The sequence below is a fragment of the Lagopus muta genome, chromosome 30 (genome assembly GCF_023343835.1).
Source record: "Lagopus muta isolate bLagMut1 chromosome 30, bLagMut1 primary, whole genome shotgun sequence".
NCBI lineage: Eukaryota > Metazoa > Chordata > Aves > Galliformes > Phasianidae > Lagopus > Lagopus muta.
In genome coordinates, this window is record NC_064462.1 from 514763 (window position 1) to 534035 (window position 19273).

The 19273-nt window shown below is 57.6% G+C and overlaps 1 protein-coding gene and 2 long non-coding RNA genes across 15 annotated transcripts; 1 reads left to right on the forward strand and 2 right to left on the reverse strand.

The window, feature by feature from the left end:
- The first annotated feature begins 1258 nt into the window (after positions 1-1258).
- LOC125686034 (uncharacterized) lies at positions 1259-9984 on the forward strand. 12 transcript variants are annotated; one of them, XR_007373588.1, is made up of 7 exons: positions 1272-2044; positions 4193-4248; positions 4393-4571; positions 4831-4923; positions 6428-6476; positions 8494-8838; positions 9797-9984. It is a non-coding gene; the product is annotated as an uncharacterized LOC125686034 (long non-coding RNA). The 12 variants fall into 12 exon arrangements; XR_007373594.1 differs by lacking the exons at positions 6428-6476; positions 8494-8838; positions 9797-9984 and adding exons at positions 5444-5534; positions 6257-6421 and having other exon boundaries at positions 1259-2044; positions 4831-5351; XR_007373596.1 differs by lacking the exons at positions 6428-6476; positions 8494-8838; positions 9797-9984 and adding exons at positions 5444-5534; positions 6260-6421 and having other exon boundaries at positions 1259-2044; positions 4831-5351.
- On the reverse strand, positions 8846-12476 carry LOC125686035 (uncharacterized). 2 transcript variants are annotated; one of them, XR_007373601.1, is made up of 3 exons: positions 10977-12476; positions 9517-9703; positions 8846-9054 (listed from the first exon to the last, which is right to left on the reverse strand). It is a non-coding gene; the product is annotated as an uncharacterized LOC125686035 (long non-coding RNA). The 2 variants fall into 2 exon arrangements; XR_007373600.1 differs by having other exon boundaries at positions 8846-9107.
- Positions 12477-13406: 930 nt separating this feature from the next.
- On the reverse strand, positions 13407-18860 carry LOC125686016 (coiled-coil domain-containing protein 81-like). Its single transcript, XM_048929625.1, has 12 exons — positions 18685-18860; positions 18119-18180; positions 17414-17567; positions 16915-17171; positions 16499-16569; positions 16037-16116; positions 15804-15915; positions 15324-15444; positions 14616-14753; positions 14175-14317; positions 13841-13966; positions 13407-13737 (listed from the first exon to the last, which is right to left on the reverse strand). The coding sequence occupies exons 1-12, from the start codon at positions 18761-18763 to the stop codon at positions 13617-13619; spliced, it is 1464 nt and encodes a 487-aa protein (XP_048785582.1). The 5' UTR covers positions 18764-18860; the 3' UTR covers positions 13407-13616.
- Between the last annotated feature and the right edge of the window lie 413 nt (positions 18861-19273).

Genomic DNA, 19273 nt, shown 5'->3' on the forward strand with positions numbered 1-19273 from the left:
TCTTCATGCACGTTGGTGTGCGGAGGGGTGGGTTTGCACTCGGGTGTGTGTGCGTGAACACGGGTGTGTGCATCAAGGTCTTTGCACAAGGCTGTGTGGTTTTGCACACGTTTGCGTGCACGTGGATGGAGCGTGCACACAGGGCTGTGCAAGGATGTGCTTGCATGTGCGTGTGGTTGCACAGGTGTGTGTGCAGGGAAGTCCTTGCACGTGGACGTGCGGTTCTGCACAGGGCTGTGCACACAGATCTGCGTGCAAGGGAGCGGCGGAGGTTCCTGGGAACAGGAGATTCCTGGGAGAGGCAGAACTCACACGAGAGTGCTGGAGAGCACAGGGCCGGGAAGCACAGCTCCGCAGCACTGCGCTGTGCACAGCAGCCTGCAGGATGGCACCGATGGAACCAGGACACGGCGTCACACCAGGCGCTGCAAAGGAAAAGCTCCATCCCAGCCCACACAGGGACAGGCAGGCAGGCGTTGTGGAGGGCTGCACGACAGAGGGGCGCCTTCTGAGTGCCACGACCTGGAGTGCTGTCTGTGGGCAGAGCAGCGCCGGGATGGTGGTCCTAAGCTGCAGAGATGCATGTTGATAAATCCTTGTTATCCTGCTTTACAGGAGTAGGGTGTGACAAGAAACCAATGACTACCAGTTTACAGGAGGTAATGAATTTAAAGTTTCCCTTCTTCCCTTGGCACTTAGCTTACAGAGTTCTGCAGTGCCGGGTGCTGGTGTCATACCTCTAAGCCACAATATTGATGGGCTCAGCTGCCACCAACTGGTAGCTACTCAGCCACCTTGTGTGTGAAACGAGGAAAAAACGCCATTCTGAACCCACAGCACCTCAAAGCCCCTTCAAGAGCCCCCAGTACTGCCCTGAGCCCTCCAGTTTTCCCCGCTGCCCCTTCAAAGCCTCAGGAGTGCCAGCAGCACCTCGTGCCTTAGGATGCCCGGTGGATTTCACAAGGATGCTCCCATCTCCTGCATTGTGATCAGTGGCAAAAGTATCCAACGGCGCTGACCGGAGCTGGGGGCTCAGCGGTGACATACAGGGAAACCTGCTGTGCTGCAGCGTGAGCCTCCGGTCCCGCTGCTGGGCACCGCCGGGTGCAGCCCGGCTCCGTCCTCTGCGCAGCTCCCTGTACGGACCGATGGCCGCGCCCGGGATCGCCCCGAGCCTCCTCTTCTGCAGGCTGAGCCGCCCCAGCTCTCCCGGAATCCCACCCCAGCCATTTCCCACGCGGTGCCGAGGAGGGAGGGGACGCGGGGGGAGCGACGGGGCCGGCGCTCGCAGTGCTACGACACGGCCGTTTGCGCCGCCCCGTCCTTACCCGGCGGTGGGTACGGGGACGGGGCGGCTTATTGGAGCTGCAGAAACGACCGCGGGCAGAAGCGCCGAGAAACGAACGGGAAACGTTTAATCCACGAACGCACACAGCGACAAACAGAGAAACGACCGCGTTGCCAACCGGCTCCCGTACAAACGGCGACTCTGGAGGACGGCTCGGTGCCGGCGGGGGATGGACAGGCCCCGCGCCGCCTTCCTCCGACCGCCCGGCGTCCCCGAGGCACGGGGCGGGCGGCGGCGCAGCGCCGCTTTCCCCGCACGGAGCCCCGCGGCTCCGCCGCCACTGCAGAAGGGGCCGGGCGCTGCGCGCGGGGTCCTTTCCGCCCGCTGTCGCGCCGTCATTGCGTCATCACCGCGCGTCCCGCAGGGCCCCGGCCCGGCTGCCCGCGGCGATGCCTGCGGTTGTTGCGTTGCGGGAACTCAGCGCAGCCTGCAGAGAGCGGTCCGGCGGCACGGGAAGATGGAGGCCGTGCGGTGCGAGTGCCTCAGCGGTGTGTGCAGCCCGCGAGGAGCCGAGCGGGGCCGGGAAGAGGAAGCCGTGAGAGTCCCGGGGAGGGACGCGCGATGGCAGCGTCAGCGGCGGGCTCGGCTGCTGCCTCCTCCGCTCCTGACGCCGCGCGCTGGCGCACTTTGAGAAGCGCCCAGAAGCCGGAGCCCGCTGTCACATCTGTGGGGTTCCACGGAACGCGCAGACGTGGGGTGAGTTGAGGTTGGATATCAGGACCAACTGCTGTACGGAAAGGGTTGGTAAGCACTGCAGTGGGCTGCCCAGGGAGGGGGTTGAGTCACCATCCCCGATGTGTTTAAAAATCGTCCGGGTGCGGTGCTCAGGGCCGTGATTTAGCGGAGGGAGCAGCCTGGAAGGAGCGGTCCTTGAGAGCAGCCCTGCGGAGAAGGACCTGGGGGTCCTGAGGGATGAAAAGCTGGACATGAGGCAGCAGTGCTCCTGCAGCTGGGAAAGCAAGTGGGATCCTGGGCTCCATCAGCAGAGGGGTGACAGCAGGGACAGGGAGGTGATCGTCCCCCTCTGCTCCGCTCTTGTGAGGCCCCATCTGCAGCACTGCGTCCAGGTCTGAGATTGAATAGAGACTGAATATGAGCCAGCAGTGCGCTCTGGCAGCTCGAAAGGCAAATGGGATCCTGGGCTCCATCAGGAGAGGGGTGGCCAGCAGGGACAGGGAGGTGATTGTCCCTCTCTACTCTGCTCTTGTGAGGCCCCATCTGGAGTACTGTGTCCAGGTGTGGAGCCCTCAGTACAAGAAAGACATTGAGATTTTGGAAAGGGTCCAGAGGAGGGCGACTAAGATGATCAGGGGGCTGGAGCACCTCCCCTATGAGGACAGGCTGAGGGAGTTGGGCTTGTTCAGGCTGGAGAAGAGAAGGCTGCGGGGTGACCTCATTGCAGCCTATCAATACGTGAAGGGAACCTACACCCAGGAGGGGAGTAAACTCTTCAAAAGGGCTGACGACAGCAGGACGAGGGGAAATGGTTTTAAGTTGAAGGAGGGAAGATTTAGGTTAGATGTTAGGGGCAAGTTCTTTACTAGGAGAGTGGTTAGGCCCTGGAACGGGCTGCCCAGGGAGGTTGTGGATGCCCCGTCCTTGGACGTGTTTAAGGCCAGGTTGGACGGGGTCCTGGGCAACCTGATCTGAATATGTATGTTTGGTGGCCCTGCTAGGCAGGGGGGTTGGAACTACATGATCCTTGGGGTCCCTTCCAACCCGGGTGATTCTGTGATTCTGTGATTCTGTGACCTGTCTGCAGCCCCCAGTACCAGAAAGACAGGGAGCTGTTGGAGAGGGTCCAGAGGAGAGCCACGAAGCTGATCCGGGGACTGGAGCACCTCCCCTGTGAGGACAGGCTGAGGGAGCTGGGCTTGTTCAGCGTGGGGAGAAGAGAAGGCTGCGGGGTGACCTCAGTGCAGCCTTTCAGTACCTACAGGGAGCCTGCAAACAGGAGGGGAATCAACTCTTTGAAAGGGGAGATACCTGCAGGACAAGGGGAATGGTTTGAAGTTGAGGGAGGGGAGCCTGAGGTTGGATGTCAGGGGGAAGTTCTTTACAGAGAGAGTGGTGAGGTGCTGCAACAGCTGCCCAGAGAGGCTGCGGATGCCCCGTCCATCCCTGGAGGTGTTCAAGGCCAGGCTGGATGGGGCCCTGGGTGGCCTGGTGTGGTATTGAATGTGGAGGTTGGTGGCCCTGCGTGAGGCAGGGGGTTGGAGATTTGTGATCCCTGAGGTCCCTTCCAGCCCTGGCCATTCTGAGATTCTGTGAGGGTTGTTAGAGTTAGGGCAGTATGGTCAGGCTGCGGTTGAACTCGGTGCTCTTGAAGGTCCTTTCCAACGTGAGTGATTCTGTGATTCTGCGGGATGCTGTGTGCTGGATTGCTGTTCGTTGCAGAGCAGCAGCACAGGGCAGGACTGGGGACTGGGAAGATGGGGGTGGTGAGGGCAGTGTGCGGCCGTGGGCTCCTCCGGCGGTCCCAGGAAACATCTCCACGTGTCTGCGGCTGCGTGGAGGTGTGCTTGTCTCCTGCTGTACCAGAGATGGAGGGGATGGCGCTGACTGAGGGCAGGGACTGGAGCAGCACAAAGGCGCCGTGAGGCGGCCGCAGTCAGTCCGGCCGCAGCACAGACAGATGGCGCTGCGTTGGGTTTTCTTTCTGCCGGCTCTTGTGCACTCACAGCACTTCTGCCTCCCTCCTCTGTTGCACTGACCTTGCTTTTGTGCTGCGATCTGCCTGTTTAATAGCCCTGCTTCCTGCTTATCGCCGTGCTGTACAGTCACAATCTCTTCACCAGCAGCTGTTTGCTGGAAAACTAATGCTCTTGCTGGTTTTTATTGCAGCTGCCAGCTGCTGGTGGACCTGAATGAGAAGAGATTGACCCAAAACTCGAATGATGGTGAGTGTGCTTGTTTGCAGTGCCACGCTGTGCCAGGCATTTGCTGCAATCAAGTCAGCGTAGGGAGTGTAGGTAAGCAGGAAGAGCACTGTCTGTCTGTCTTGTTATGAGTGGTAAATGTGTAACTTCTGTTTCTTCCTATAGAGGACAATGCACGTCTGCTTTTCCTGCTTGAGAAAATCCAACTGAATGCCAGCTCACAGAGGAAGTATTTTTCCAGATAAACTCTCTGGGCATGCTGTTCTCTCCTGGTTGAACCCAAAGGTTCCACCCATGCAGAGGTTATTCCTGTGCCCGTCTTCCAAAGCCCAGGCTCCATGAAGGTGAGCACTGTTTTGCTGATGATCTTCGTTGGAACACAACTGCCCTAAAAATTGTTGGAAAGTGGAAATGGAGCTGCCCTTCGTGTCCTGAAATGCAGCTGCTCTGGAGGTGTGGGTCTTTGTGGAGCTTTGTGTGCATAGCTGTAGTCCTGGGGCTGTTGAGAGCTGGCTGTGTAGGGGCCTGGAGGTGGCACAAGAGCAGAGGGCACTTCTGATTCTTGCGCAAGCAGCCTGACCAGCTTCCATTTGTTGCTTGCAGGCACAGATGAAGATGCCATCACTGACGGCTTGACCAAACTCAATGCTTCCCAACGTCAGCGAGTTCTGATCACCTACAAGAGCACTCCTGCAGGTAGGTGCTCTGCAGAGATGTGTGAACGTGGTTGGGTCACTGGGTGAAAAGCGAAAAACGACCCAGCCTCCATAAGAGAAAGGTCAGCAGAGACTTTACCTGGCCAAGGTTGTTTTGTTCCTGTTCAGTTCAGAGCAGTTGTTGATGCAAGGAGGGTTGGAGCCTGAAGAGAAGTGGTGAGCAGCTCAGTTCCTTCTGTCCTCGAAGGCCGCACCTTCTGCCAGCTCCTTTCTCCTCTCTTGGCCTTCTAGGGTTTGATCGATGACTGGAAGTGACTTGAAGCTGAGTGGGAATTCTGAGAGGGTGATGATTGGGATGATGACTGCCAGCACCGTGTGTGACGTGCAGAACTAAGGAGGGCTGTGAAGGTTTGGAAGTCTTCCTTTCGAATGGCTCAAGTTCTGGCCAAGGACTTGCTGCTTTGTTATGTATGCCTTCTTATTTATTAACTCTTAAAGAAACCTGGCTGCACGTCACAAGCAGGTGCTGGTATCTGAAATCTTGCTTGGCGATTCCCTAGGGAGCAGGAACAGGTGAAGGCTGCCTGATTGAAATTCTGGCTTCTCGCACCAGTGAAGAGATTGGTCGCATTGATGAGAACTGCGAGCTTCGTAAGCAGAGCAAAAGGCCAGGCCTTGTCCTGCTGCCTGCCATCAGTGTGTGTGTGTGCAGGCAGGCGTGATAGGAAGGAGTCTGGGGAGCTTTCAGGTGTGACAAACTGGCCAACCTGGGTGTTGCTGTTTGTGCAGAGAGAAGCTAGACTGGAATTTCAGCAGCAGCTGAGCTGGTGTAACTGAAATGGGGAGGAGCATTCTGTCTGTCAGCAGGACGTGTGGCTCTCTTGCCAGTTTCTTGCTGTCTGCGCTTCTTAATTGGAGGCTGCAGCACTGATGATGATGGCTGGAGCGCTGCAGTGATGCTGAGAGCCCTGGGCCCAGCTCTGCACCCAGCAGGTGATGGCTGGCAAATGTTATGGGCAGCACCCAGGCGGTGGCCCTGCTCCTCACGGGTGCTGTGTGTGTTCCTGCTGGAAGCTGGCTGCTCCCTTGAGGATGGCGTCGTATCTGACACATCTGCCGTGTTCCCAAGGGTCCTCGTGTCCCTCGCGGCGCTGAGCCACGCTGAGGGAGAAGGGGCTGAATGTTCAGAGCTGTGGGCACAGCTCTGCACTCGGTGGTGAGGAGCTCCAGGCTGGCTTTTTCTCACCCTGTGCGTCCCATGGCTGCTCCTCAAGCCCAGCTTCTGCAGGGAGGGGGCTCTGACTCTGGGTGTGTGTGAGTGCTGTGGGCTCTTCTTTAAACATGCCAGTAAAGTGGGTTGCTGCTCGTTTCAGAAGGAGCCCAAAGCACACCTGAGCTGCGTTTCACTGTGTTTGTGAGCTACTGTTCCCTTTGAAGGACTCCATTATCCATTTCCAGCAGCTGATCCTGAATGAGGAATTCCCAGGAGTTGCTTCCAGTAGATGCTCTGGTGAACAGAGTCTTCTATCCTTGTGTCTTTGCAGGGAAACAGAGATGAAGGAATGTTTGTGGATGTGCTCAGCAGATGTTCAGGTGTGTAGCAATGTGCTTCCCAATCTATTCTTGTGCGTGTGATGTGTGGTGAAGAGAAGCCAGCCTGTGAAATGGGAATAATGGCTCTAGTCTTGTTTGCAGGACTCTAATGAGAGTCTCCAGACAGGCTGGCTGCTTGGCAGGGGCAGTGACATTTTGGCTGTGGGTTGCCGTGCCTGGTTGGTGCTTGTTGGAAAATACCTGTGGTCAAGTACAAGTACGGGCCAGCAGTGCTCTAGCTCTGAGGAATTAAAGATCTCCTGTATGCCCAGCCTTCTCCATCAGCCTTACTTTGTCATCCACAATGTCTGTCAGTGCCTGTACGAAGCGGGGGAGAAGAAATGGGGAACAGAGGAGGTGCAGCTGATGTCCGTCCTCTGTACACAGAACAGGGATCACCTGCTGAGAGGCAGCACCCCTGCACAGTGTGCTGGGTTTTCCTTCCCTTCCTTGTTTGTGCGTGGTGCCCTTGCAGGAGCTCCGTAGCTGTTCAGTGGATGTGAACTCCTCTGAGGCAGCAGGTGTCCTGGAGAGAGCCCCAGTGCATCCATTCCGTTCGGGCTGTTTCATTCCCTCCTGAGACTGAAAGGGGCTTCAGAAACCTCAGTACAACTGGCTGCAGCTCCAGCATGGAAAGCAGGGATCACAAAGTGATCTCCACGTCCTTGTGGAGCTCTAGCTTGTCACCTTGCTCTCTGAGCGTGGAGCACGACCAGCCATGCTGCGCTCTGTGTGTGTGTTGCCTGTGGGGCTGGAGGTGGGGAAGCTGCCCCAGTGACTGCAGAAGGGACTTTGGCTGCACTGTGCCTGCTTACAGGTCAGCCTCATCGTCTTGCTCTGTTTGCCTTGACTGGTGGGAGCGTAAGCCACCAGGTTTGTGTGTGGAGCCTTTGCTCTCAGCCCATTGCTGTCACTGGAATGGTAGCTATTAAAGAAGGACTGTCCGTAAAGCGCGTCTCATCAGCACTGCCTGATGCCTCCTACCGAGCTGCCTTGTCCTGGGGTTGCGTGCCAAAGGTGCCAGCACCTCCTGCTGGGACTCCTGGATCACACTGCCCTTAGAACCCTGCTCGTGGTGCCTTTGTGATGTGCAATTCTCTACCAACCTCTGGGTTACACCTTTCTCCTAAGCCCCACGCTCCTGCCTGCTAAGCTGTGGTTCTTAGCACTACAGAACGTGGCTCTTGTTGGCTTTTGCAGGTGTTTGTAAGTGGTGGTGATGTTGGAAATGCCCAATAATTTTCCAGGACGGTGTCTCTGATAAAGCAGGTTTTATTTGCAATGGCAGTGTTGGGCCTCCTGCAAGCAGGAGCGCGCACAGAAAGCACCTTTTATGCCCTGCTGCCCGACGCTGATCCCTTTCTGCCCTGGCTCCTCACTGCTGAGTGCTGCAGGTTCGCACTCTGTTGCGACACTTCGCTGATCCCACAAATAGCAAGTGCACACAGATCCTTGCCATGCAGACACAAACATCTCCGTTGGTTAATGGCCTTCTGACCATTGCTTTCTTAACAAACATCTGGTCGTCACTTTCGGATGCCTGCTTTACAGCATAAACGTAAACCTGACCTCTTCATTGTTTAATTACCCCCTTGGCATTTGCGCCCTTTACACTGGGTCACCGTTCTGGTCATCCGTCTGTCCTTGGATCGAGATAAGCTTGGAGGGAGGATAGAGGGGAGCATCCTGGATCTGCCTACAGCATCCTGACATTGCCACAGAGCGGGACAGCTGTGCTTTGTGTAAAAGCCCTGGCTCCTTGAAAGCTTGTTAGACGCATTTCACGTTCACTGGCTCACCAGTCTTACAGCACGTTTTCTAGTTCAGAATACTGTACCTACATTGTTTAAAACATTTAAGGTCTATTGCAACTGTGTGAGGAAGAATGTGTCGCACAGCGCAGTAACTGTGTGTCTAAAGTGTGTTCCTGATATGCAGATGATATCTCTCCTTGTCACATCAGCTACTCCTACAGACAAGTTACGGAATGCAAACACGTCGTGTTCTGTTTCTTTAGGTCAGTTGTCCATCTCAACATCCAGCGCAGGAACAACATTTCATTCCCACAGTGCATAATGCTGTGAAGGCATCGCAGGCCGCCCGCTCGTCTCCGCTGTGCTCAGGGGCTTTGCTGAGCTGCAGGCCCAGCGCTGCAGCCCCACAGCGCAGCCTCACGTCTGGTGACGGACTGCAGCTGGAAAACCCTGGCAGCGGAGGACGCTCCTGCCCCACAGAAGGACTCGCAGCTCCAGCGCCCTCAGTGCTGGAAGGAGGCTGCGGTGCCTCCACGCGATGGATGCGGTCCACCCGACAGCTCGTGTGGCTCACCGTGCGAGGCCAGCAGGAAGAAAGGTGGGCACGGGTAAGGCTGCATCAGAAGTGAGTGCAGAGCTGTGGGGCCGGTGGTCCAGGGTGCGGGGGCCCAGGTGGTGCTGCGGGACAGGCGTGACAGGAGGGCACTGGTGGTGCTGCCCGTCCTCGGCTGCAGGACTGGTGCTGGTGGCAGGGGCTCGGGTTCTGTGCCTGCAGCACCGATTTGCGGGTCGGTGTCTGCGTGGGAGGGATGGCACCCATCTCTCTAAGGGAGGCGAGGATGTTTTCGTCAGGAGGACGGCAGCTTCACAAGGGAGGCTTTGAACGAAGAGTGGGGAGGGCTGCTGAGCAACAGGATGGGGTGATGCGAGGGAGAGGGAGCAGAACATCGGCACTGCAGGGTGGCAAGGAAATGCCTGGAGGCACCACGATGGGGAGATCCCCCAGAGCTCCAGAGGAGGTTCTGGTGGGTAACGGGGGGAGGCTGCTGGGAGAGAGGAACGGATGGACAGAGGGATCGACGGAGGAGAGAAGTGTTGGAGGGAGGGAGGGAGGGATGGACAAAGGGACGGAAGGGCCGTGGGATGGATGGAACGCTTGTTGGATGAGAGGATGGATGCAAATACAAGTGGATGGAGGGATGGCCAGGAAAATAGGATTCCTGCCCCAGAGAGCAGTGTGCCTCTATGGGCACCTGTGGGGGTGGCCCTGAGGGTATGGAACCCACCTGCCATTGCCTGGAGCCCATTGGTTCGTTGTAACAGCAGTACACTGACAAAGTGCATGCTGCAATCCTTGAAACCACGGCGTGCTCGTGGATTTTGGCAGCCAACTGACAACGTGGTTTCAACATTGCTGAATAGGCATTTGTTCTCCAGCAAAACAGTTCAGCATCTGCAGAGCGCTGCCAGTAACTGCAGTGGAACAGGGAGGAATTGTGAGAACAGATTTCTGCCTAGAATGCTTTCCAATTTAGTAACTAATGCATTTTATTTTTACTCTTGTAGGATTATCATGAGCTCTAGATATGCAGCTAAAAGAGTCTGAAAACCAGGAGTCCAAACCCTTGTCTGTGGAAGGCCCACCTAGTTACCCAGCTCCTGAGCAAAGAAAAGGAAGAATCAAGTCTTCAGTCAGCACACACACTCCAGTCAGTCAGCTCCGCAATAAAAGCTACCTTTTCCATGCACCTCCACTTACGTGTGGCAGAAAAGTGTTCTGGGCATTCAGCACATTGGATTCACATTCAATTAGCAATCCAAACTCCAAACAGTTATTTATGATTTCTTCTCTCCTTCTGCAGTCTCGTTTCCTCAAAGGGCGCTGCTTTACCCTGACTGGGCTGGCTCCTGCTTTTACCTTCACTGCTATTGGGGCTGCATTTTTGGCTCTGCCAGGCATCCCTGGTAGCCACACTCCTAAGTGCACGTGGTGTAAGATTTCTGTAACTTCTGATGGGACGACCTTGTTTTTCCCAGGTTGTGTTAAAGCCAGAGGAGGGGGAGATGGTGGGGAGGGAATGGGGTGAGGGGTGGGCGATGGGGAGCTGGAAGGGATGGAGTGGGGGGTGTGGGGGAGGAGAGCAGAATGGAGGACGTGGAAAGAGATGGATGGAGAACAGGGGAGAGGATGGGTGGAGAAGAGGATGGGTGGAAAACGTGGAAGGAGAGATGGACAGAAGCGAAGGGATGGAGAACAAGGGACCAAAGCACCAAACCCCTCTCACCTTTGGGCCCAGCTTCTTCTTCAGTGCAGCTCCTGCGGCAGGCAGGGCCTCAGCTCTTCCCACATTCCTGCCTTCCTGCAAGGTTGCTTTTTTTCACGCCTACTTTGCTGTGCTATGGGTAGCTTTCCTACTTGCTTTCCTGTATATGTTACCATCCATTGCTTTTCACTTTTTATTCTCTTTTTGTTTCATTATTTTCCCTTCAACCCTCCCCACCCCCTCTCTCCTCTCCTCACCCCTACCTCCCATTTTTTCCTTCCCCTCCCCCCCCTACTCTTTCCTCACCTTATGGCAAACTTTCCCAAATAGCTGCAGGCTTCTCCAAGTGCAGATTTGCCTGCCAGGTCTTAATAGACTAAGATGCAACTTTTTAGGAACAAACAAAGTCAATACAAAACAAAAGAACAGAAGAACAGAAGAAACCCAAACACATTTCCACAAATGCCTTTGTTCACACCTACCCATTTCAATCACTGGATGTCAGGGAAACCGAGGAGCTATTCCACTGAGCTGAGGCTTGGCTCTTGGTGAGAGGTGTTTTCTGAATGGCAATTTTTCATTTCGCTTCTGCTTTTTAACTTTCCTACATGTGCACATGTAGCACTGGGAACAGGAGCTGTCAGGCACACAGAATTGAAGGAATCCCATGGAACACCAGTGTGAGGTTGGCATTTCCACTGAGCCGTCAGATGCACACTGCAGGATTGTTCTGGGACCTGCAGCAATGATTCTGCACATCTCCTGAGAAAACTGATAGCACTGCACAGCACCCAGGGCAAGGAGAACTTTCTAAACGGAAAAACAGGTCAAAGAAACGGCAAAGGAATGGAGAACAGGAAGGATTAAAATTTGCAGTAGCAGCTTGAGAGCTGTCTGATAGACTGCAAGAAAAAAAACAGGAGCATTGGTCTTCTGTCCATCAAATAAGTACAAAAATGACGAAGCTAAATGTAACACAAATTACATTAACTGGCTGCTGTTAATAAAGAGACATGCACATCTGAAATGCTCCACAGAATTCCCAGAGATCACACCGTGCCACAGATGCCCCAGGTACCCTGAAAGGCAGTAAGATCTGTGAGCTGCGTTTCTGAGCTCTGTTCCAGAACTCTGAGATGACAGACAGCAGGACTTCAAATGCTGACGTACCAAACTGACACCAGGATTTCCTGCCTCTCTTTAATCACAAGCAGTTTTGAGCACAGCATTACTGCACCGCAACGTTTCAGTTCACTTCTAGAGCCTTCTGCCAGACGTGGGTTTCAGAGAGGGGCAGTAGTCCAGGGGCTCAGGCACTTGCTGTGATCCAGGGCTGCAAATGGTCTTTGTCTACTGAATTTCACCAGACCGTTCCTGTAGCAGGGAGCTGCCCATAGCTTTGCATCAGTCAGCTGGCTCTGAGGGTGCAGGCAAGGCTTTGGCTCAGATAGACCGGTACTCTTCTTTTCTGCCAGTACTTGGCTGACGGAGTTTGTGGCCGTTCTGTGGCATGGAATGCAATCAGCACGGAAGCATCGTTTGTCGTTGTGGATTTTGAGTAAGATTTCTCACCCTCTGCTCATGATGGGTAAGAGTTCAGGTGTCCAAAGAGAATAGTTGAGCCGAGAAAAAAAAAACAGGGCGGGAAAGACAAAGGAACCGAGGCCGATCGGCGGGGCGGATCCGGGCGATGGGGCGCCGCCGACCCTCACGTCTCGCCACCGTCCGGCCGAGCCATGGGGTCCGGGCTCCCGGGAGTCGGGTGGTGGGAGGAGGACGGGTGCGAGCTGCGATAAACACCCGGCGCGGTCACAGCTCCAAGTTCTCCCTTAGAAGCTGGTGAGCTGCTGACACGGGCTGCCCAGAGACGCTGTGCGCATCCCGCCCCTCCGAGTCCGTTCCGGGCTCCCGCGGCGCCCCGGCTTCGGAACCGGCCGCTTCAGCCGCGGGGAGCGGCGGCGCGCAGGCTGTGCCGGCTGCCATCGGCCCGGGGCGACAGCGGCGGCCCGTCCCGGCCTCTCATTGGTCAGTGCCGGCGCCGCCACGCCCCCGGCCTCCCTCTCATTGGTCAGCGCCGAAGCCGCCGGCTCTGTCTCTTCTCGCTCCCCTTCCCTTCAGCTCCCCGTCCCCTTCCGTTACCTTGCAGCGTCTCCCCCCCGCTTTCCTTCCCTTCCCCTCCCTTGCGGTGTTTCCCCCCGGTCCCCTTTTGTTCCCTCGTGCTGTCCTCCCCCCTTTCCCTTCTCTTCCATTACACCATCTCCCCCCCGTCCCCTTCCCTTCCCTGGCACGAGAACCTTTCTCGTGTCACACGGGCTGAATTCAGCTCAGCAGAGTCTGGGTGCTGGGCACAAGAGAATTCTGCCACAGCGTTTCTATTTCTGTTGCGGGAAGGGAGCGATGGGGATACGAGGGGATGCATGACTTGTGCACAGGAAACGTGCACAGCCGGCAGAGATGGCTGCCGTCCTGGGCACCCGCTCTTGCAGAGCATGGTCCTGCCAGGCCTTGGCAGCGGCTCTCCTTGCCACCCAAACTGCTCTCTCAAACCACCCAAACGGCTCCAGCTTCCTCACGTCAGTTGATGGCGACAGACACGACATCAGCAGACTGAGTGGAAATAAAGCCAATTCATTTTTATTGGGAATACTGCATCCAAAACTGAGGTCTCCGGTACAAGAAAGACGCAGAGCTCTTGGATGAAGTGCAGAGGAGGGCCCCTAAGGTGATCAGAGGCCTGGAGCACCTCTCCTGTCGAGAAAGGTGGAGGGAACCAGGCTTGTTTAGCTTGGTGAGGAGAAGGCTCCGGGGAGACCTCACTGTGGCCTTCCAGTTCTTGAAGGGAGGCTGTAGAGTAGAGGGGGACCGGCCGTTGACGAGGCCGGATGGTGACAGGACAAGGGGGAAGGGTTTTAAACTGTGAAAGGGGGGCAGAATTTGGTTAGATGTCAGCAGGCGTTCTTCACACGGAGGGTGGTGACGTGCTGGAACAGCTTGCCGAGAGCTGGGGGACGCCCCATCCCTGCGGGCATCCGAGGGCAGGCTGGATGTGGCTCTGGGCAGCCCGGTGGCGGTGATCTTCGAGACCCTTTTCAACCCAGGCCGTTCTACGAGTCTTTGGTTTTCTACGATCTTCCATTCACAGGTGGAAATCTGGACGGCTTCCCAGCCCCCGTGCCGAGAGCTCCACCGCGGTCACCACCGATGGCTGCACCTTCCCCTCTGGAGCCGTGCGAGCATTCAGCCCTAGGGAGGCGAGAAGAGCACGGAGCGTTAGGGCTGAGCGCAGGCAAGTGGTGCAGGCCGGGCTGCAGCCCGGCTCTCAGGATCTGCTGCCTACGGAGCTCACCGGAGGAGGTGCCGCTTCTGCTCCAGCTTCTGCCGGTTTCTTTCCGCTGTGCCGGCAAAAACCTCTTGCTGACGGAGGTGCGGCTCCAACCTTCGGAGCACCTGAGCCGCTCGCGGGGAAAGGAGGCTGCAACAGGAGGAGAAAGTCATCCCTCGGGCTCCGCTGAGCCGCCCCTGCCTCTGCCCTCACCCGGCCCCGCACCCCCTGCTGCCCCCCACGTGTCCCCAGCCTTGCGCCCCGCCAGCAGTTTTTGGCCCGGGCCGTGCCTGTCCCTGAGCTGCAGTCACAGCTGCCCGAGAGCCTCAGGCAGCCGGCAGAGCCCACACACACTCACTCAGCATGCAGTGTCAGCTTGGTCGTCGTCCCCATTATACTTCCCGGCAGCAGACCCTCGTCCTTCCTCCATCTCCTTCCCACTTGCTGTCTCCTGGGCTGGGCTGGAGGATGCGGAACACGCACTCTCTCCCTGGCCAGCAGCTGCCAAAGAGGAGACGCTGTCAGCAAAGCGGCTGGGAGCACGGGGCTGTTCCCCAGAGGCCCTCTGCCAAGGGCCCTGCAGCAGGCCCCGGCAAGCAGGAGACTCGGTCCTGCCGGCCCATGGCTCCCGCCGCCCTTCCCTTCTCCCTGCAGGGCCGTGCCAAGCTCTCCTCCCGGGAGGAGCAGGCCAGCCCCTGCCATGCTGCACGGCGCCCGTCCCGCTCCCACCCCCTGCGCCCTGCTGAGCTCGCACCCTGGCTCAGCGGCTGTTGCCAGCAGGGTCGATCCTTGACGGTACCTGGGGCGGATGCTGGTCCTCCCCTGCGCTCCAGCCTTCCCATGCCGCCATTTCTGCCTGTGCTCGCTCTATTTGCTGTTGGTGCATGGGCCACGTGTGGTCTGCTTCTTTCCACAGGGCAGACTCTTTGCGGAGCTCCTGCAGAGACACAGCAGCATACAGGATCAGCCTCTGCCCCTGGGGCCTTCCTTCAGCTCCCCACTCCTGCTCCTCGCCTCTGCCGGCCTGTCGGCACTGCTTTGCCCCTGAAGGACCAGGGGCCCCAAAGGCAGGCCGGGATCCACAACTCATGGCCAACGTGGCTCAGAGGCCGTATTCCTCTCTCACGGCCCCTGCTCAAAATCAGTGCTGTGGCAGGTGGCAGGCCAGGAGGCGAGAAGAGACGGGGAAAGTGTGCAGCACCCTCCATCTACCAAAGAGGAGCTGAAGGAGCGGACAGAAATGTGAAACGGTGGCACCCGAAGGGCTGTGCTCCAGATCACTGCACACACAGAGGCTTTTGCTTCCCTCCCTGCAGAAGCACTCAAGGCCAGGCTGGTCGGGCTTAGAGCAACCCGGTCTAGAGACAGGTGTCCCTGCCTGCAGCAGGGGATTGGAACCAGGCGGTCTGAATGGCCCCTCCCTACCCAAACTTTCCTAGGATTCTACCATCCTATCATTGGTGCAGTCTCAAGCAGCACAGTCCCTGCAGCAAGGCAGAGCCGATACCTGCAGTGCTCTCTTAGACTCCTCGGTGGCAGGGAGTGCAGCGCTGGTCTGGGCAGCAGATGTTTCCTTCTGTCCCGCTTTCTTTGTCCCACGGGAGCTGCCTGCACACGGCGGGAGCGCACTGCAAACAGACATAAGAGGAGTCTGCAGGAGCCCGGGGCACCTCAATTTCCCCCGTGCTCCCACAGCCATCAAGATGGGCTCCGGTGCAGAGCAGAGAGACCCCTGAAGGGAGAAGAGCTTCTGCTATCAGTAGGGATCGGCACTCAGCTCCCCCAGGGACCGGGGACCAGAGTAGAACAAAGCTGGTGTGTCTGCCTCAGGCGATCGTGCTGCGCGCTTGCCGCCCTGGAAAGAACGGCCCCCCCAGGACACACGTGTGTCAGGAGCCTTTGTGGGTGCCGAGAGCTGGCAGCTCCAAAGGGGAGGCCGCTCCTACACGAGCGCACGCATCTCCTTCTTTTTGCCCAAGGCCCTCACCTGCCAGAAGGCTCCTTCGCCACATCTTGCTGCCTTGAGCTCGGCTTGCGCTGCAGCAGCATGGAGGGGGGAAGTGTCTTCCGCCTCTGCAGCAGCCTGCCGGCAGAGACCCCTGGAACCAAGAGAGAAAGAAGTTCTTCAGAGCAGCCCCACGGGCACGGCACGTGAACCTGGATCCGGTCACCCGGCACGGGACAGGACCCCCCTCCCTACAGCTGGGACCCGCTCCTCACCTTTACTCATCTTCCGCTGTATGGCAGCTTTTTTTTCTGCGGCGGCCTCTGCTCTGCTCTTTTCCACGGTGAGCTGAAACCTGGAAACAGAGAGTGACAACCCTTGAAGAAGGATGACCTCCTGCCCCATGCAGCTGGTTGGTGGTATTTATCCCTGTGCTCTGCAGAGCGTGGCACCCTTTTCCTTCCTGGCCATGCCAAACCAGCACACGTAGCCCAAATTCCTCTGCACGTGCAGTCTGTTCTCTCTGAGGGGAATCAGGACAGCTTGGGCACCAGAAACACAACCCTGATTCCCCAAAAAGCCAAAAGGCAGCAGTGGAGAACCAGGAGCCAGACTTTCCAGCATTTCTCCCCGACTGGAGGCTGAGCACGGAGACCCAGCAGGGCACGACCCAAAGGAGGAGGTGGAAGGAAGCCTGTCTACTGGCCAGCTAAGTGCTGCAGAGGAAATGCACTCACCTCGGGAACACGTGGATGCCATGGGCAGCGGTCTCTGGCCCGAAGTCAGCAGAATCGTCCGTCCAGAATCTCTGCAAAGGGACACAGACCTGCTGGAGGCTTGCCAAGGACATTTTTTCATGGCTCTTGTTGACAGGAAGCAAGCCTGGCTCCCATGCCAAGAGAAAGCTGCTCTCCACCAAAGCCTCCTCCGTGAACATCAGAGCTTTGTTCTGCTCTGAAGGAGCAGGATGGCAAAATAGCGAGGCCGTGCAAGAGCACTGCCAGGCTTTCTGCATGGGCAGAGATCCGGGAAATCTCTTTGCCAGTGGAGAAAGCCGTGGGGGCAAGCGTGGGGAAAGGCATTGGACTGGCCTGCCACGTCCAGGCTGGCCAGCGGTGATCCGACGGCGCACCTCACAACCTCCTCAACTTACGGTGTGGATCAGTGCGAGGACGGGGGCATCGCTCTCCAGCGTTTCAACGCAGCTGCAGAAGAACCTCATGAGGAGGAAGCCGTCTTGGCAGGTCATAACGCCGAGGTTCTTGAACACGAACGAGACGGGCTCCCTGCTCCTCAGGAGGTGACAGTACAGGAGCACGCTCTCCCGCACGCAGCGTGGCACCAAGTGCAGCGGGACGCCGGAGGCTCGCGAGAGCTGCCGGTAGTTGAGCGGCTCAATCTTGACGTCGTCTGCAAGGAGAAGGCACATCCTCACTGCCACAGCCAGCCCATGCAGCATTCATAACCAAATCCCACAGAAAAGGTGCTTTGGAGAAACAGCTCTTGGGCTGCGGTTCCTCCTGGAGGAACTCGCGCTGCACCCCGAGCTTTGCAGACACTTCTCTGCTGCTCCCGGCCGTTTCCAAAGAGCAGGGAGAACACAGCCGGCCGGACGTGGGGCGGGAAGGGGAAGGTGGCTGCTGCCTTCTCACCAGGGATGATGTCGTTGGGAGACTGGAGTTCCTGCAGCCACAGCACCCCGATGTCCAGCTGGAAGACAGGCCTTAGAACCGAAAGCGCCTCTTCTTTGCTGTGGAATTGCTCTCGGACCACAGCAAAGACCCCAAGTCCCGGAATCAGGACTCCCTGCACAGGGAAAAGACAGAAAGGCTGACGAGCGTGTTACTTCAGGGGCGGCAAAAGCCACGAACATCAGGAGCGTGGGGTCACTGCTCTCCACCCTCCCCACTCCTGATGGACAGCGGAGTGAGATGGGGCTCTCTGGAAAGCATTGGAAAAGTCTGTGCTCCCTGCAAGACAGTCACCTCCGCACAGTATTTCCCAACATCCCTCGGCTAGAGAAGAGCCCGGGCATGGACAGCACAGGGCTGAAGCCTGGGACCGATCCCAAGGATTATCCTCGGCACAGGGCCAGAAAACCCCCCACCCATTTCTCCCTTTGCTCTCCCCGTTCTGACCAGGGCAGAGCGAAGCCCCTGCGTGTGCCAAACGTTTGCTCAGAGCAGCTCTGGCCTTGGCTTTCCCTCCCAGTTGGCCAACAAGCCGCTCTGGGCACCCGGCTTGGGCTCAGCGTGCTGCTCAGTGTGGTGCTCAGGGAGGGATTGCTCTGCGGGGCCCACACTCTCGGCAGGACTGAACCCCTCTCCAGGGCGAGGGTCACCAGCACACCAGCCCACCTTGTCCAGCTTCATCTGTTCCAGGATGTAATCAGACACAGCGTCCCAGACTGCCACAATCTCTGCAAAGGAAAGAAAAGACAAGTCAGGCTCCAGGCCAGCCTCTTCACAGCTGCTTGGCAAGCTCCTCACACAGACAGCGATCGGTGCAGGCACGCGCACACACCCCAAAAAAGCACCACCATGGCTACCAGAGCTGGGCTTTGCTCCGATTTCAGCCTTATTCGGAGCCCCAGGGGGAAACAGGGACATAGGAAGCCTCTGGGACATGGGATGCCTTTCCTCCCAGATCTGCAACCTACGGAAACACCGTCTGCCAGGGAAACCTGGCCTCGGACTGCCCTATCACAGGGGACCGAGCATGCCTAAAGGAAGCGGGGGCTCTGGGCAGCTCTGCTCTCGGGACCTGGCTGCCACGTGGTCCCCAGAGCCCAGAGGGACCCTTGGGCAGGGCTCTCGCAGCAGCCCCCAGCCACATCCAGCCAAGCGCAGAGAGCAGGAGCTGCGGCTTTGGACAGCCAGCAGCCCCGCGCGATGCCTTGGGAAGGGGGTCCGGACAGCCTTACCTTCAGCAGAGAGTTCCAGCAGCGTTGGGAACGCGTAGGCCAGCTCTGAGCTGACGCTCACAGTCCAGCAGCCTTCCATGCGGCTTGCCGACAGCCTCAGTTCAGAACTAAGGATGCCCTCCGCCAACAAGGCTCCTCAACCAACCAACAATTCTCTGCAAAGCGCCCCTGCTCCTCCACACGTCAGTGAGGGTCACCCAGAGCAGCCTGGCTGCCCCGGAATCAACTCCTGGTCGCAGAAGGACAGAGCCCCTGAGCAGTGCTGCAGCAGCGCCCAGGCCCTGCAGGGAAGTGCCGGCCCTGCCGCTGCCCCGGGGAAGATCTGCTTGTGATGCAGCGCATGGCATTGTGACATCAGCCCGTGTCACCTGGAGCTCTGTTAGGCATTGTGACATCAGCCCGTGTCACCTGGAGCTCTGTTAGGCATTGTGACATCAGCCCGTGTCACCTGGAGCTCTGTTAGGTCACCGGCACGGAGAGGGCAGCTCCTCTTCCAGGAGCAGTTCCGCTCAGCTTACTGAATTACGGTACGCAGGAACGCAAGCCTAACTTTAATGGCTCGGTAAGAGCAGCTGTCTGCCTAATAAAC

Excerpts from the sequence above, each read along its gene's own strand:
- LOC125686016 (XM_048929625.1), bottom strand. The coding sequence starts at position 18,763 with ATGGAAGGCTGCTGGACTGTGAGCGTCAGCTCAGAGCTGGCCTACGCG. Across the intron at positions 17,172-17,413 it reads TCCCAACGACATCATCCCTG|ACGACGTCAAGATTGAGCCG; the intron begins GTGAGAAGGCAG and ends TTCTCCTTGCAG. Across the intron at positions 14,318-14,615 it reads AGGACCAGCATCCGCCCCAG|CTGCTGGCCAGGGAGAGAGT; the intron begins GTACCGTCAAGG and ends CCTCTTTGGCAG.